Source organism: Zea mays, chromosome 8, assembly GCF_902167145.1.
Source record: "Zea mays cultivar B73 chromosome 8, Zm-B73-REFERENCE-NAM-5.0, whole genome shotgun sequence".
Lineage (NCBI taxonomy): Eukaryota > Viridiplantae > Streptophyta > Magnoliopsida > Poales > Poaceae > Zea > Zea mays.
In genome coordinates this window covers 132,333,947-132,348,639 of record NC_050103.1, presented here as the reverse complement: position 1 = coordinate 132,348,639, position 14,693 = coordinate 132,333,947, and the positions used below count along the sequence as shown (strand labels likewise).

The window sequence follows — 14,693 nt, the reverse complement described above, 5'->3', positions numbered from 1 at the left end:
GAGCCGCAACCGCCGCTCGGCCAAAGGGAGCACCCTCCGACGATGGATAGCGGCGACAACCCCCACAGTGGTAAGGCCCGCATCTCGTAACTTCTGCAAGGCCTCCAGAATGGGTTGGAGCTTCTCCTGTTTCTCGCGCGTGGCCCCCCAGCTCTAGTTAGTGCCGGCGGCGGTCCCCACTCGTTATGAAAACGGCGGAAGCATCCCGCCGTCGTTCCGGAGATAGAACCACCGGTTCTTCCACCCCTTTTTCGAAGACACAAGGGAGGCAGGGATGTACTGCTGCGCGCGCCCCAGCCTCACCTGCAGGGCGCAGCCACCGGCCCGCACCGCCATGCGAACCTTCTTCGCCTCCGTCGTCGCGGCGAAGGACTCCGCGGAGAAGAGATGGGTCCACAGGTCCCAGTGAGGGTCAATCCCCAGAAAACCCTCGCAAACCGCCGCAAAGATGGTCGCTTGCGCAATAGAGTTGGGGTTGAGGTTATGCAGCTCCACCCCATAGTGGTGCAGGAGCGCTCGCATGAATCGACTCGCTGGCACTCCAAATCCCCGCTTATGGAAGGGAATGAAACTGACCACATACCCCGGCGGCGGAGTCGGGTCGGCCTCGCTCACAGGGGCCATCCACTCCGGCTGCGGCCCATCGGAGAGGGGACGGAGCAGACCATCGGCAACGAGGGCCTCTAGATCCTCCACAGCGACGGTGGAGAAAGGCCACGGGTCACACGGCAGAATGACGGTCACCTTGTCAGCCATCGCCGAACGAAGGTGGTGGAGGCGGAAGGGATGAGGTGTGTGGTTTCCTTTTCTCTGGCTGCTCTCTTAAGTTGTGGAAACCAAAGCAGAAGGCAAGCGCAAACGGTAGGGTAAAGAACCACCATCGGTCCCTCTTCCGGGTATATAAAGGCTCGGGCGAGATCCACCGAAGGCTTCGACCGAACCCGCTGCGGAATTCAAACTCGAAGGTGAAACGGTCTTTCTGCGAATCGCCCGTCCCGTCGCATTAACTCCTTGGCAGGGCAAGCGACACCTCCGGCAGGAGAAGCGGGCGCTGTTTCGCCTCCGTCATGATGACCGCGTCAAAAAAGGTGTGCCACCTTATTTAAATTCATATCCTTTTCCTTTTCCTCTCTCTCTTGCCACAGGGACCGGGAAAGGGGATATTGCGAAAAGGATCCTTCTCGGTGAAGGAAACGGGCCACGAGCCCTCCTACTGATCAGGGGTTCGAAGGTTGCACCCTCCGGGGTTCGGCTGCCCCAGAGCACTCGGGCTCCGTGCCCATTACTGATCAGGGGTTCGAAGGCTGGCCCCTCGAAAGGGTTCGACAACCGCCCCAGAGCATGCAGAGTCAGGGATGACCCTGGGTACGTCCGTTACATGGCCGAGGCTCGGGCTACGCTCTCGAGGTACCCTAGAACATTTCCGAGACCAGCGGGAACGATTTGTAATGGAGTCCCACCGGAGGGAGGCATCGAGCCCTCGGATCCTATCGAATGGGTCTGGGTCCAGCAAATCACCTGCATGTACTTTTGGAGTGCGCCTCTGGGCCACTAGCCGACCCTTATCGAACGGGGCTCGGGCGTCCACTCGGATTACCTGTTAGCAGCTCACCGGAAACACCATGTTCGGTGCCCCCCGGGGGTAACATGGCGCTTCCCCCCCTTCCTCCTTGCGAAAAGGCAACGAAGGGGCGTATAATAAAAGTCGAGACGGTCCTAGATCGTCCTCTCGCTCCGTGTAGAGGCTTGGGGGCTGCTCTCGCGCCAGGCTACGGCCAAACTGTTGACCATGTCAACAAACCAGCGTGAAAACTCGGAGCTTGACCGTGCACCCGGGCTGTGGCCGGGTCGCATGAGGGAACGACAAGGCTGACCGAGGCATCACAAAAAGGATTAAGACCTCGGAGGAGTCAAACCACTCCTCCGAGGCCTCGGGGGCTACACCCGGCGGGTGCGCTCGCGCGCACCCACCAGAACAAAGCTTAACCGAGAAAGGACGGTCCCCTTACGAAAAATCCGGCAGAACCTCCAAGCGAGTACCTACACTCCCTTCGAGGCTCGGGGGCTACTATCAGGGACCGTAATTAGGGACACCTACAACGCTCCTTAATCCGGCTGGAAAACGTCTTCAGAACAAACCATACGACCGATAAAGCGCAGGCTTCGTCTACCAAGAGACGCGATCTCATCCGAGCCCAGCCTCGGGCCAGGACAGTAATCCCGGACGAATTCACGCCTCGCCTGAGGGTCCCCTCAGTCAGCAGGCACACCCTCGGCTCGCCCAAAGTCTAGCACAGGCAAGCTTTGTCGTACAGCGACCTCGTCCGAATCACCCTACCAACCGACCATATCACATGTGCATTTAATACGGGGATCGCCTGACACCTTATCCTGAAACGCGTGCCTCAGTCGGCAAGGTCGAAGTGACCGCAGTCACTTCACCCCCCTTTACTGACCGTTCTGACAGGAAAACAGCGCCGTTCACCCTGCTCCGGCAACCGTGCCAGCTATCAGGGAAGGGCCGACAACAGCAAGTCACGACCTCCCCCGAGTTTGGCCTCGGGCGCAACAGGGAGCTCCGCCTCGCCCGACCGCAGGCCTCGGCCCCAGCATCGGCCTTGGGGGAAGGTCTCCGCTTCGCCCGACCCCGACCTTGGCCTCGGTTTCGGTCTCGGGAGAAGGTCTCCGCCTTGCCCGACCCTGGGCCTCGGCCTCAGCCTCGGCCTCGGAGGAGTCGCCGCCTCGCCCGACCTCGGCCTCGTATCAGCTACGCTACTAGGGATCCATCATTGCCCTACCCTTAGCTAGCTGCCTCATGCTACAAAGGAACAAGACCGGTGTCCCATCTAAGTTACCCCGGTAACAGGTAATGATGGCTCCCCGCGTGCGCCCATGACGTCGGGTGCTCTCAAACCCCCTACGGAAGGAAGGAAACGTGAGCAGGATCCATGCCGCATCGCCAGATATGCGTCTACAAGGCTCAAGGCACTCCTCCGACAGCCACGTCGGTACATCTACGAGGCTCAAGACGCTCCCCCGATGACCACGTTGTCATCTGTACAGGGCTCAGGGCACATCCCTGCCAGCCACGTTAGCTCCAAGCTACACCCCCATTGTACAGCTGGGCATCTCCTTGTGTCTATAAAAGGGGGTGTCCAGGGCCCCACGGGGGGAGGACGGAGGGGGCGAGAAAGGGAGACAAACATGCAACGTACGGACACACGGACGCACGACGCAGACGAGCGGAGGCGGGCAGAGTAGGAGAGACGCGGTAGAGGCAGCCCCAGATGGCACGCCTCAAGGCCGAACCCTCTCCTTCTCACTCTCCCTCGCTTCTCACTCTCTCTCGTTCTCGCTCTCCCGCAACGCTTGTAACCCCTACTGCAAGCACCCCCAGGTGCAGGATAATATAAGCCTCATCCCATCGCTTGTGTTCCATCTTGCATCGACCCATCTGGACAGGGGCACGCGACACAAAAATTCACTAGTCGGTCCGGCTGAGGGCCCTCCGGGTCCAAAACACCGACACATATGTCCACATAGAATTAAAAAAATGTTTGTACCATAAATTTCATAATGTGCCAGGGATTCTTTCATTTCACTTCCACTTATTGTGTGAATTACATGTGAAATCATCACAATTATTCAAGTTTCAACATAATCAATACTTCACCTTATCATTTTCACATAGGGACTTAATATTATCTTTAATAGAATGTTTATTGGTCCTGATAACTTATTTGCAATTTTCGATAGACATGAGATTATTTTATGAATTTAACTGCATTTTGATGATTTTCTGTTGAGAGAAATTAATAATACACAAATAGCCTCATAAATTCATAAAATTTGACGGAGGGTTAACATTTGTCCACATAAAATTCTAAAAAATGTTTGGGCCATGAAGTCCATAAGATGCCAGTGATTCTTTTCATTTCACTTCCACTTATTGTGTGAGTTACACATGAAATCAGCTTAAGTATCCAAGTTTTAACATAATCTTTACTTCACTTTATCATTTTCATGTAGGGTCTTGAGGTTATCTTCTTATGAAATGTTTATTAGTCCTGATAACTTATTTGCAATTTCCGGTCGAAACTAGAATATTTTATGGATTTAAATGCATTTTGATGATTTTCTGCAAAAAGAAATCAATAATACACAAATAGTCTCAGAAATTCATGAAATTTGGCGTAGGGGCAACATATGTCCATATAGCATCTTAAAAAATATTTGAACCATAAAATCCATAAGATGCCAGCAATTATTTCATTTCATTTCATTTCCACTTGTTTGTGTGAGTTACATGTGAAACCACCATAAACATCTAAGTTTCAACATAAACAGTAATTCACTTTTATCATTTTCATGCCGGTATTTGACGTTATATTTTTGTAGAATATTTATTAGTCTTGATAACTTATTTGTAATTTTCGGTCGATGCTAAAATATTTTATGAATTCAATTGTATTTTAACAATTTTCTATAGAAAGAAATTAATAATACTCAAAATAGCCTTAGGAATTCATGGAATTTTATGGAGACATAGCATATGTTCTCATATAATCCTAAAAAAATGTTTGGACTAAAGTTGAGGCTAAATGATTACAATTATGATATGTGTAGTCTTACACGATATCCGACAAAAATATTCGTTACCAACGCTATCCGTATCCGAACTAGTTACGTATTCGACACACGACTATCTGTATTTGTATTCGAGAATATCCGTATTTGTATTCATATTCGAAGCTATCTGTATTCGAATTCGAATCTGAATAAAAATATGAAAACAAATATGACTATCTGTATTTGTATTCGAGAATATCCATATTTGTATTCATATTTGAATCTATCTGTATTCGAATTCGAATTTGAATAAAAATATGAAAACAAATATGACTATCTATATTTGTATTCGTATTCAAAGCTATTTATATTCAAATTCGAATCCGAATAAAAATATGAAAACAAATATGATTTCATTAATATTCGTGATTAGGCTCCTACTCCCCTAGTGAGGAATATGGCTGTCACCATGCCAGCTGTATGGAATTGGAAAGATTCTCTGCTTTTACATATGGACAAGTGTCTGCTGATGCCCAGCATGTGAGAAATGGTACTTGTACTGTCCATCAACAGTGCCAATAACCAATAAACGACAGACCGAGTGGTAGCGACGCCCACAGGATTAGAGTTTAGGAAAGTAGCGATCGAGACAAATTTATCTCCTCTGAGCATTTTATTTTGAATAGAGAATGTATGCGTTCTTATATCTAGGAACATACAGAATCATGTCAGAGCTAAAACCTTGAGATACAGCATATGTTTCTTTAGCATTTTCTGAAATTGCCCTCGAATCATTTCTAGTTCTAGCTAATAGCTATTATGAACATGCTACAGACTGTTTTCGAATAAGAGAGGGATCAGCGATGACTGAATGCAGCATCACTGCTCCGCTCTTCCCACATGGTATAAGATCCAATCCAATGGAGAGAATTTCAAAGGACGAGGCGAATGGGTGGATTGGATGTGGATGAAACCAGTTATAGTTGCTCCAGCAGCTTGGTCTCCTCCTCCTTGTCCTCTGCTTCGTCTTCGTCCGAGGAGGAGGTCTCCGACGAGCCGTAGGGCTCCTCGAAGAAGGTGTCGATGAAGGAGGAGCACTCCTCGGCCCAGCAGCGGCGGTTGGCGGAGGCGCGCCACTGCTGGTCGGCGATCATCTCCGGCGACATGCCCCACTGCTGGAGCTCCTCCTGGGTGTGGTGGACGAGGAGGGAGTACTCCCCGCCGGGGCCCAGCTGCATGACCCTGAACTCGCAGTTGTCGAAGTTGTTGAGGCGCTCGAACTGGGCCACCGTCCACTTGAACCACTTCATCAGGAACACCCGCGAGGTGAGGCCGTGGGAGACGATCACCAGGTTCGTCTCGCAGCTGGGGTCCTGGTCCAGCCGCCCCATGTCGATGTCCCGCCACAGCGACTCAAGGAAGCCTGCGCAAACGCATGGGTTCGTTGATTGGTGTGTCAATAAATAATGGTGTGGGGAGGAGAAGAGAAGAGGGAGACGATGGACTGAATCGGCTCGGCTCGGATCGGATGATCGTACTGGCGACGCGGTCGAAGACGTCGGCGGCGGACTCGCCCTCTGGGAAGCGGAAGAAGAAGCGGCCGAAGCGCTGGCGCGTCTCCTTGACGGCGCGCATGCGCTCCTCCACCTGGAAGTTGCCGAAGTCCTGCTCCCGGACGCGGCACTCCTCGCGGGCGCCGATGACGCGGTCCCGCGGGAAGGCGCGGCCGATCTCGCGCAGCGTGGCGCGGGTGCGCGCGTAGGGGGACACGTAGAAGTAGACCTTCCAGTTGCCGCTGCCCGCCACCACGTCGCGGATGCGCTGCCCCGCGGCGCGCGCCTGCTCCGCGCCCAGCGCCGTCAGCGGGATGCGGTAGTCGGGCGTGGTGGTGTAGGCCGACATGTCCAGGTTGCCCTGGCTCTCGCCGTGCCGCACCAGGATGATGCGCTTCGGCAGCCGCCGCGCGCACTGCGGCTGGTGCTGCCGCGTCATCTCGCAGAACCGGCACTCGCTGCCGCCGGGGTCGTGTGCCGGTGGTGGTGGTGGTGGTGCTTCTACTGCTGCGTCTTGGCCTGTTGCGACGGCGAGTTCGGGGTCAGGGTCGGGGTGGTGGAGGCGCGATGGCGCGTCGTCTGACATGGGTAGCTGGCGCCGGGGTGCGCGGGTATATAAAAAGCTGGTGAGGTGGTTGGGTTGGGTGATGGGCTGATGGGTGGGGCAGTTTTATTTTGTGGGGTTCCTCTTCCGGGCAACGGCGCTCGGATCACCAGCTGAAGGCATGGAGGCTGCTGTGCACACAAGCCGCGGGATCCGGCCTCGCTGGCAGCCAAGCCTTTTACACTGCAAGGAATAATCTGGAGATTACCAGCTGCACTATGATTACCACCATTACTGCCACTGTCAGGACAAAAAATATTGCTGAGAAAAAGGAGTATTCCCCGTGCCTGCCACGTGATCACGGGGCATCAGACGCGGTGCGGAAGCGTGGCCGTGGCTGCTACCGTATCCAAGTGCCCTTGCTCCCGTGTCAAGGAGTCGGTGCATGTGCGCCGCGAGGCGGGCCCCCGGGTTGAGTGAGCCATTCGGCAAGCCGCCGCCGCACCGCACGGCGAAACCGAGTGCGCTGACACGGCACCCACGCACCGCCGTTGCAGACGGGAAGGTACGCCCCACACGGGCCAGACATTCGTACCCTATCTTACCACCTTACAGTCAGACAGGTCTCGGGCAGAGCAACGGGAGAAGTGCTTGGAATCTGTACTAGGTGCACGCCGTCGCGTCCCACACGGCCACACCCAACACTGATCCATGATGAACGATCGCCACAAACCAAGAGCCTACTTTCTATCAGCGGATTATCCAAAGTTTACCTATATATACTGTTTTACACTATTATATAGTGTGGACAGCACTATTTACAGATTAGAGTTTAAATATAGATATGAGAATGAATAAGTTGCTGGAGTAATCCGGTGCAAACGGCAGAGTTTCCCCATCTACTAGTGAACCGGATAGAGCCTGCCTCCTATCATGATAGATTGATAGGCAATCCAATCCAATCCAAACGGCACATTAGTGGACCGTATTGTCTCCCGTATAATAAAACTCACATTTTCCAGGCCTCCGAGTCCCAGATGGCAATGGGTAAAAACCCGCTGGGTATTACGTGCCCAAACCCATACCCGCGAAGAAAAAATACGCCCGCTAAAAAACTCATACCCATGACGGGTATGAAATTTTGCCCAAACCCATACCCATGCGGGTTTCGGGTACCCAACGGGTTTCCCATACCCACTAACATCAACATAAAAAATAATTCATCATGTAAATGACAATCAATACATTAATAAGCTAGCATAAAAGGAACAAGTGATAACTAATTTTAGCCTAAAATTTGTTACATGAAGTTTATTTCAATTAGAACATATTTAATTAATAATATTATGAGACATATTTATAAGGAATGTTGATTTTAAGGCGGGTTTTAAAAACCCATGGGTTTGCGGGTATGGGTAGTGGAAGAACGAACCCGTACCCACGTACCCGTTGGGTTTCCATTTGAATCCATTAACAAACCCATGGGTAGAGAAATTGACCCAAACTCATACCCTAATAGAGCAAAAACCCAACGGGTTTCGGGTAGCGGGTACCCATTGCCATCTCTACTCCGAGTAGGGATACAATGGTTTGTTGCCAAAGCTGGCTTGCGTGTTGCTGTTGCTATCTTTCAGGTAACTGGAAGCTCACAAATCCGAGAGAGAGAGAGAGCAGAGCTGTTACAACCGACTAATGTTACGTTTAAAGATACGAAAAGTCGATTGTTTGCAGCTTAAACCACTTTTGCACCGATGCTAACCAACACGATATACCCTGCTCTCTAGTAGCGGAAAGGGAGAATCATGGGCATGGAGTGAAGCAATGTATATGCAGGCCTTGTCCAAACAAAACCATGCAAGTGCCCCCTATGATGATGCTCAGCTCCTCAAACTACTATAGGAGTGGCTTTGAAGCTTTGTCTTTTTTGTGTGTGTGTGTGTGGGGGGGGGGGGGGGGGGGGGGGGGGGGGCAGCGTTGGTGTCCTCGAAGAAGCAACGTGAATCATGCAAAAGCAAGCGTTTCGGCAAAGCGATTCTAGTATGAAGATCGATCTGGCAGCTGTAGGCCTAATCTTCCGAGGACCACAGAATCCACTTCAACACTCGTACCCCCCAGATTATTGTCAGCTGCCACTAACAACAGCATAAAATTGCTGCTAAACCACAAATCAATGCAGATGTAAGTGTAACTATGGGGCATGCCAGTTGAATCCGTGATCCCAACCACACCTGACGTTGTACGCAAAAAAAAAAAAAAACCTAGGCATCATGTCCAGCCGTGTAACCCAATATCTGGTCTCCACCACATGCACCCAAAGGTAAGGCGTGCTTTTGGGAGCAAGTCTTCTCCCCTAAGGAAGATGAACACATTTGGCAATGTGGTGATCCACCAATGCACCGACCGGGATAAGATAAATGGGTACAGCTTGGACTGCACTGCAGTGTGCAGTCTAGGTTCAATTCCGTCCCATAAATTCGGTCACATTAACTAACATCCCCAGCAATCCATTAAACTAAGGCAAGGTTTAGCCTAGTCTGGTAGTCCAACCGATTTATCCATGTTTTTTAATGCTAAAAATAAACAGCGCCAACCATCAACCGGAAAGAGAGAACGATCACCAAGTGAGGTAGGAAGCGACTAAACCGCCTTTCATTGGCTTTGGGGGGGGTTGAGGGCGGTCACAGTGGCGTAAGAGAATGACACTCCGTTCTTTCTGGGCTCCACGCGCCGGTAGCTCGTCCAGGTCACAGAGGCTGGATGCCAGAGTAAAAGGGATGGACAAAGTTGTGTGTCATGCCATGCGATGGCCACTTCTCCTGGTTTTTTCAGTAGAAGATGATGGGATGGGGGAGCTGGGAGATGAGATGGATGAGATTTGCCAACTTTTGTGCTAAGCAATGAGGCAAGCATGTTTGTTTAGGCATTGGAATATCTTTCCGGTGATGGGGGCCAAGGTGCCCAGTTTCACTTGCATGAGACATTGAGACGCCGCCCTGCCCTCTCAAGCAAACTCATCAAAATGTGGTGCTGATTTGAGACAATGACGATCCAAATTCACAATTCTGCACAGGGGGAAAGTTTGCATCGCTTAATTATGCTTTTCCAACAAATACACAAGAGTTGTAGCGCACTGATGAACATCTTACCTAACCATCAACAAATAAGCTGAATATCAACGCAACAAACGATACTAAAGAACTACTCTTTCCATGGATATATTCAAAAGAGAGATATTCCCATGCATGAATCATAATAAGTGCATGGTTTAATCTTTGGAAAAAGAAAAGGAATACTTTGACAAACTATCAACAGCGAAGGAACATCCAATGTTCTCATTTCTTTGTTGCCTAACATTCTTTAGCAAGCTTCCGTTCAACAGTCAGGGCATATAAACCTAACACGGAACAATCATGTTTAATGGTACAGAATGACAGGATCTGGTTCTGAACAAATGCAATTCTACTGCAGAGGCACAAATCAAGTAGAACCACCAACCAATGTCCAGAACATGGTCGAATTTTAATGTTGCAGATCACCATACATTTAAAAAAATAAGGGCAACTGTGAGTGCTTGACCAAACTGAAGGCAATCATAGCAAAAAATTAAGGCAAAACAGATCTCTGGATCATGCAAGCGCTTTGTCTGACATCTTATTAATTAGAACTGGTGATGGGTAATGGGGAAAGACAGTCTGACTGGTTCTGTGCTCAAATACTGCATATTACGAAGTATCACTGATGGAAGGTAATGGGGAAAAAATATGCATAATATGAACGGGAAAATGGTCTAAAGTACACCATTTTCTTGTCTCTTGTAGCCCAGAATTAATAAGGTAAACGGTATTAACACCAGCTTTAGGCTACTGCTGATGTACCCTATGATACATGTCAAAGAAATAAATTAAAGTTCTCCCAAGGTGTCATGGTGAGGTATCAGTTCAGAATGCTGTATTCCTCTTTGTGCTAATAATTCGTATTTCTATGTGAATTCATCAGGGGTTATTAAATGTAGCAGAGCTATAGTGTAGTTTCATTGAATCCAATGCTTGGACCTGTTTCTACTAACAAGAGCGTTGTTTTTTTTCTCGAACACGTGGGAGAACCACGTATCATTATATTAAGAAATCAGGAAAAAGGTCTAGAAAAGACCAAAAACAAGGTGCTCAAAAAGCACCCAAGAAAAGGAAAAAAGAGAATACAGGCCCAAGAGCGCTGTTTTTAGAGTCACGATGTTAATAGTTGTCATTAGTATCTCAGTGACTCTGCTAACAACATAACTTGGGTGTTTTCCAACATAAATAGTAGATCCATATTGATATTACTATGACAGCTATCTTTCATTATAAAGAGATGACTGCTGGTTGAACAAGATAATAAATTTAAAATGTTGATCTTTTAGGTATGTAGTAAGTTGAGCTAAGAAAATTGCACTATGATTTTAGTTATATCACTCAAGTATTGCTCTATAACCACAAGATATTAATATTCAGCTTCAAGTCAGAGATTAATTTAAATAAGACTAGTTGGTCACAGTTTGCAGATTTAGTGTACATACAGAACTTTTTGAGTGGCTGATAATTTAAACTGGTTCTCAGAGTTTTTGTTTCCAAACGCCCAACCTATATATAAAATAAAAAGGGAAAGCCAAAATTCTATTCAAGACACATTAATGTATTTTTATAGTAGTCAAACTTAGGAGTTTCATATTAGCTTCTGTATGATAAATCTAACAGAAAGGTGCTTGGAGTGTCATGCATAGAATACAATTGCTCTAATTCATTTAGTTTGCTTGTTGTGCAATGCTGTAATATTTGACGACACAAAAAAGGAAGGACTCATGGAAGAAAAATTCGAACAAAATGGGAACCTGGGGAATTTGGGTGGTGAGGGGGTATCAAGTCATTTATCTGAGACTAAAGGCAGGGCAGAAGTTAGTGCTTACCAAGAAGGTGCTTTCTTTATTCCAAGATGATTAATATATTCTTTCCTAAGGTTCAAAGCATAAGAATGCTTTACTTGCTTAAAGCTTTGAGTTGAAATGACCGAAGTATCTACACAAGAAAAGTAAAGTTAGTAGCAACCCCTAATAATGGTATCAACGATCTTTTTCGTTGTCATTTTCACCATGCCATTTTGAAACTGCAAGCTGTGGAACAATAAACTGAAAATCCTTCTGTATTCATGATTGAAATTCTATCATGTTATTATAGTTTAACCAGATAAATTTCTGTAGGGGCATATATATAATCGTGTGGGTGGGGATCATGGGCTGCTCACAAACATGTCATTAAAAAAATTGGTGTTACTGTGCAAGTCCTTTACATTCGATATGAACCATACAGTATAAAAAAGGGTGGGAGCTCAAATTCTCAAAGAAGAGCAGAATCTTGAGCTTTTTAGTAAAAAAAAAGAATATAAATCAGGTACTAAATAAAAATGGTGATTTCTCTTTTTTCACTCAACAGGAATAAGTTCACATGTTTAGTATGAACCAGCATTAGAATCTGATAGCAAAATGTTATTTCCAGGGTAATAAGTCACTGTACACATAGCTGGGTGGATATGGTTATACTAGAATTTCACCATCGATGAGCCTTTGCAGATATTGAAATAATGCACACAAGGAATTTAGATTTTGATGCTTGTCTAGAGAGGCCATCTTTTTAAGGGACACCATTTGTTTAGGGAACTGATTCATGATTTGTCATTCTGAAATCATATATATTTAACCATAGTCATCACTTGCCACGTGCGGGTCATAAATGGCATATTGCTATGCAGAAGGGGTAACGACCTGATCAGTTGAGCTTCACCGTATGACAAAGGACAGGATGTATTCTAAGCATCCTCAGGCTTTGGTCACCACTGCATCTTTTAGGCTCTCACCAATTCAGCAAGCTAATTTATTTCTATGCCACGTACGGTGCCTTGCTAATCCTCTCCAGCTTCCATCAAACACAACATTAGTCCCCACACTATGATGCTACCTTGGCCGAAAAGCCAAAATTCTATGAGGTACGTCACAACGCTACTTGCAGTTCAATAATCCCCCAATCCATGCACCTGGGTAGCGAGGCGAAACCCTCCACGAAGTGCTTCACAGCATGCTCGCAATCGGATCACTCGAGGAACGCCAATCTTCTGAATCCCCGTCTCGCGCCGCAAACACAATCGAACCCAAAAATACCCAATATGCTTCAATCCAGGGAAACAGCAAGCCAAATAACCGTACCATCCCAGCTGAACTCAATCCACCGATCCCAATTCCCACAGGCGATCGATTTCAAGCCAAACTAAACAATCTAGCTTCGCGGATGTAGCGCAAGGCAGAGCGAATCGGCGTGGATTAAGAGGAGCAGTTGAAGTTTGCAGCAATAAGAATAACGAAAGTTCATCTCGAGGGGAATCCCGCTCTTACCTCGTCGCCTTCGCTGTCACAGGAGGAGCAAGTGCGAGACGGTAGGAAACGCGCCGAGAACTATTATTAGGCCCGATTAGCATAGGCGCCCATAGCTTCTCAAAGAGCTTGTTCTGCTCTGGCTTCAGCACTCGGAAGCTGGAGCCGTTCTTGTGCTAACGCGACGGAAAAAAGCAAATCTGGCTTCGCCGATGAAAAATTAACTGACCTTGGCCAACGATAAGGATCATCGAGACGTGAGCTCTAAGAAAAATAACTAGTTTGGTAACCTCATTTTCTCTAGGTATTTTTTATTTTCCCATAAAAAATAATTAAAAAATAATTAACTTCTTTTAGAAAGATAAAAATTCTTTGAAAAAAATGAGGTTTCTAAACTAGCCCTTAAAAATAAAGAAAAGAGTGTTTAGCAATTTTTTCTATTTTTATTTCATAAAATCCATCGTTCTAGACTGATTTTTTTTGTTTTTAACCATTTTTGTGACAAAAAATATATTTAGACCACTCGAGGATTTAATTCCTGATTTGGACCCGATACTCGACGCTGTAGGCCATGGCGCCGAGTTAACACTAGGCTATAGCGCCGAGCTCTGACATGGCGTAGGCAGCTTCTGGTGGCTAGGGCTGGCGTGGCGACGATGCAGCGCCGACGTGGCCTCCTAGCTCGGCGCCACAGATCTTGGCGCCGAGCTAGGCAGGCCTATAAAACGACCGCGCTGCTGGCCGAGAAGAGCTCATTTCCTTTCAATTCAAAACTTCTTCAAAGTTCCTACATTCAAAGATTCGAGTTGGAATACTTTGTAGACCAAGGTATGGTGTCTGACTTATTCATTTGTATATTGGGTTGTAATTTTTCGATTATTAGTTTCCATTGTTGCTCCTATAATATATAGTATAGTTCATATGATGACTACATTTGGTTTGATAGTTTGTGAAATCCGATTATAAAGTCTATTAGGTACTTGTGTTAATATAGAATCGTTTCTTAGATGAAAGACATGTACTGGGAGGCGTTGTGGCAGAAGAGAGGTCGTCCTCGAGAGTTATATCCGGACGTATCTAGTAAGGATGCTCCTGTTCCTCTTGAACTTCATGTGTCTAACTTTGACAGTGGCAGACTGGCTTGGGTATGTCAATCCATACATCCAGACATGGTTGCTCGCTGCTTCTACCTTTGTGGCGTTTTTAACGTACGTAGCTGATGACTTGTGACTTAATATTGTTTACTAGATGTGTAATAATGCTTCGTTCCATTTTTTAGGAGCACCTAAGGTGTTTCTTTTTCCAGTGGATGGACAGTCCTGATAAATTTGACCCTCGATATCTTCTTTTCGCTAATTGGTTGTGTGTAAGGACTAGTCATGAGCGTTTTAAGCGTTGGGTACCTCCTCCCCCGAATCCTCCACCAATGACGGACGCGGAGAAGGAGGTAGCAACATAAAGACGAATGGACTCGCCTCCTCGATGCGATTGCGGAGATCGTGCTGTCATCGACGTGGACACTGCAAAGCACTTCGTGTGTCCGAACATTAATTATGTGAGCCCATAAAAATGTCTAAACTTTTATTAATTTTTGCAAAAAATTACTAAATTATTCTCCTGCAGCCATACG

General features: G+C 47.3%; 1 protein-coding gene across 4 annotated transcripts; it reads right to left on the bottom strand.

Annotated features, from left to right (window-relative positions):
- Positions 1-5,213: 5,213 nt before the first annotated feature.
- LOC100273186 (uncharacterized) lies at positions 5,214-13,329 on the bottom strand. Of its 4 annotated transcripts, none has more exons than XM_020541949.2 (4): positions 13,085-13,329; positions 11,609-11,717; positions 6,108-9,728; positions 5,214-5,992 (listed from the first exon to the last, which is right to left on the bottom strand). In XM_020541949.2, the coding sequence occupies exons 3-4, from the start codon at positions 6,706-6,708 to the stop codon at positions 5,547-5,549; spliced, it is 1,047 nt and encodes a 348-aa protein (XP_020397538.1). In that variant the 5' UTR covers positions 6,709-9,728; positions 11,609-11,717; positions 13,085-13,329; the 3' UTR covers positions 5,214-5,546. The 4 variants fall into 4 exon arrangements, with proteins under 4 accessions (XP_020397538.1, NP_001335867.1, XP_020397539.1 ...); NM_001348938.1 differs by having other exon boundaries at positions 6,108-6,909; positions 13,085-13,195; XM_020541950.2 differs by lacking the exon at positions 11,609-11,717 and having other exon boundaries at positions 6,108-6,909; positions 13,085-13,323.
- Positions 13,330-14,693: the final 1,364 nt, after the last annotated feature.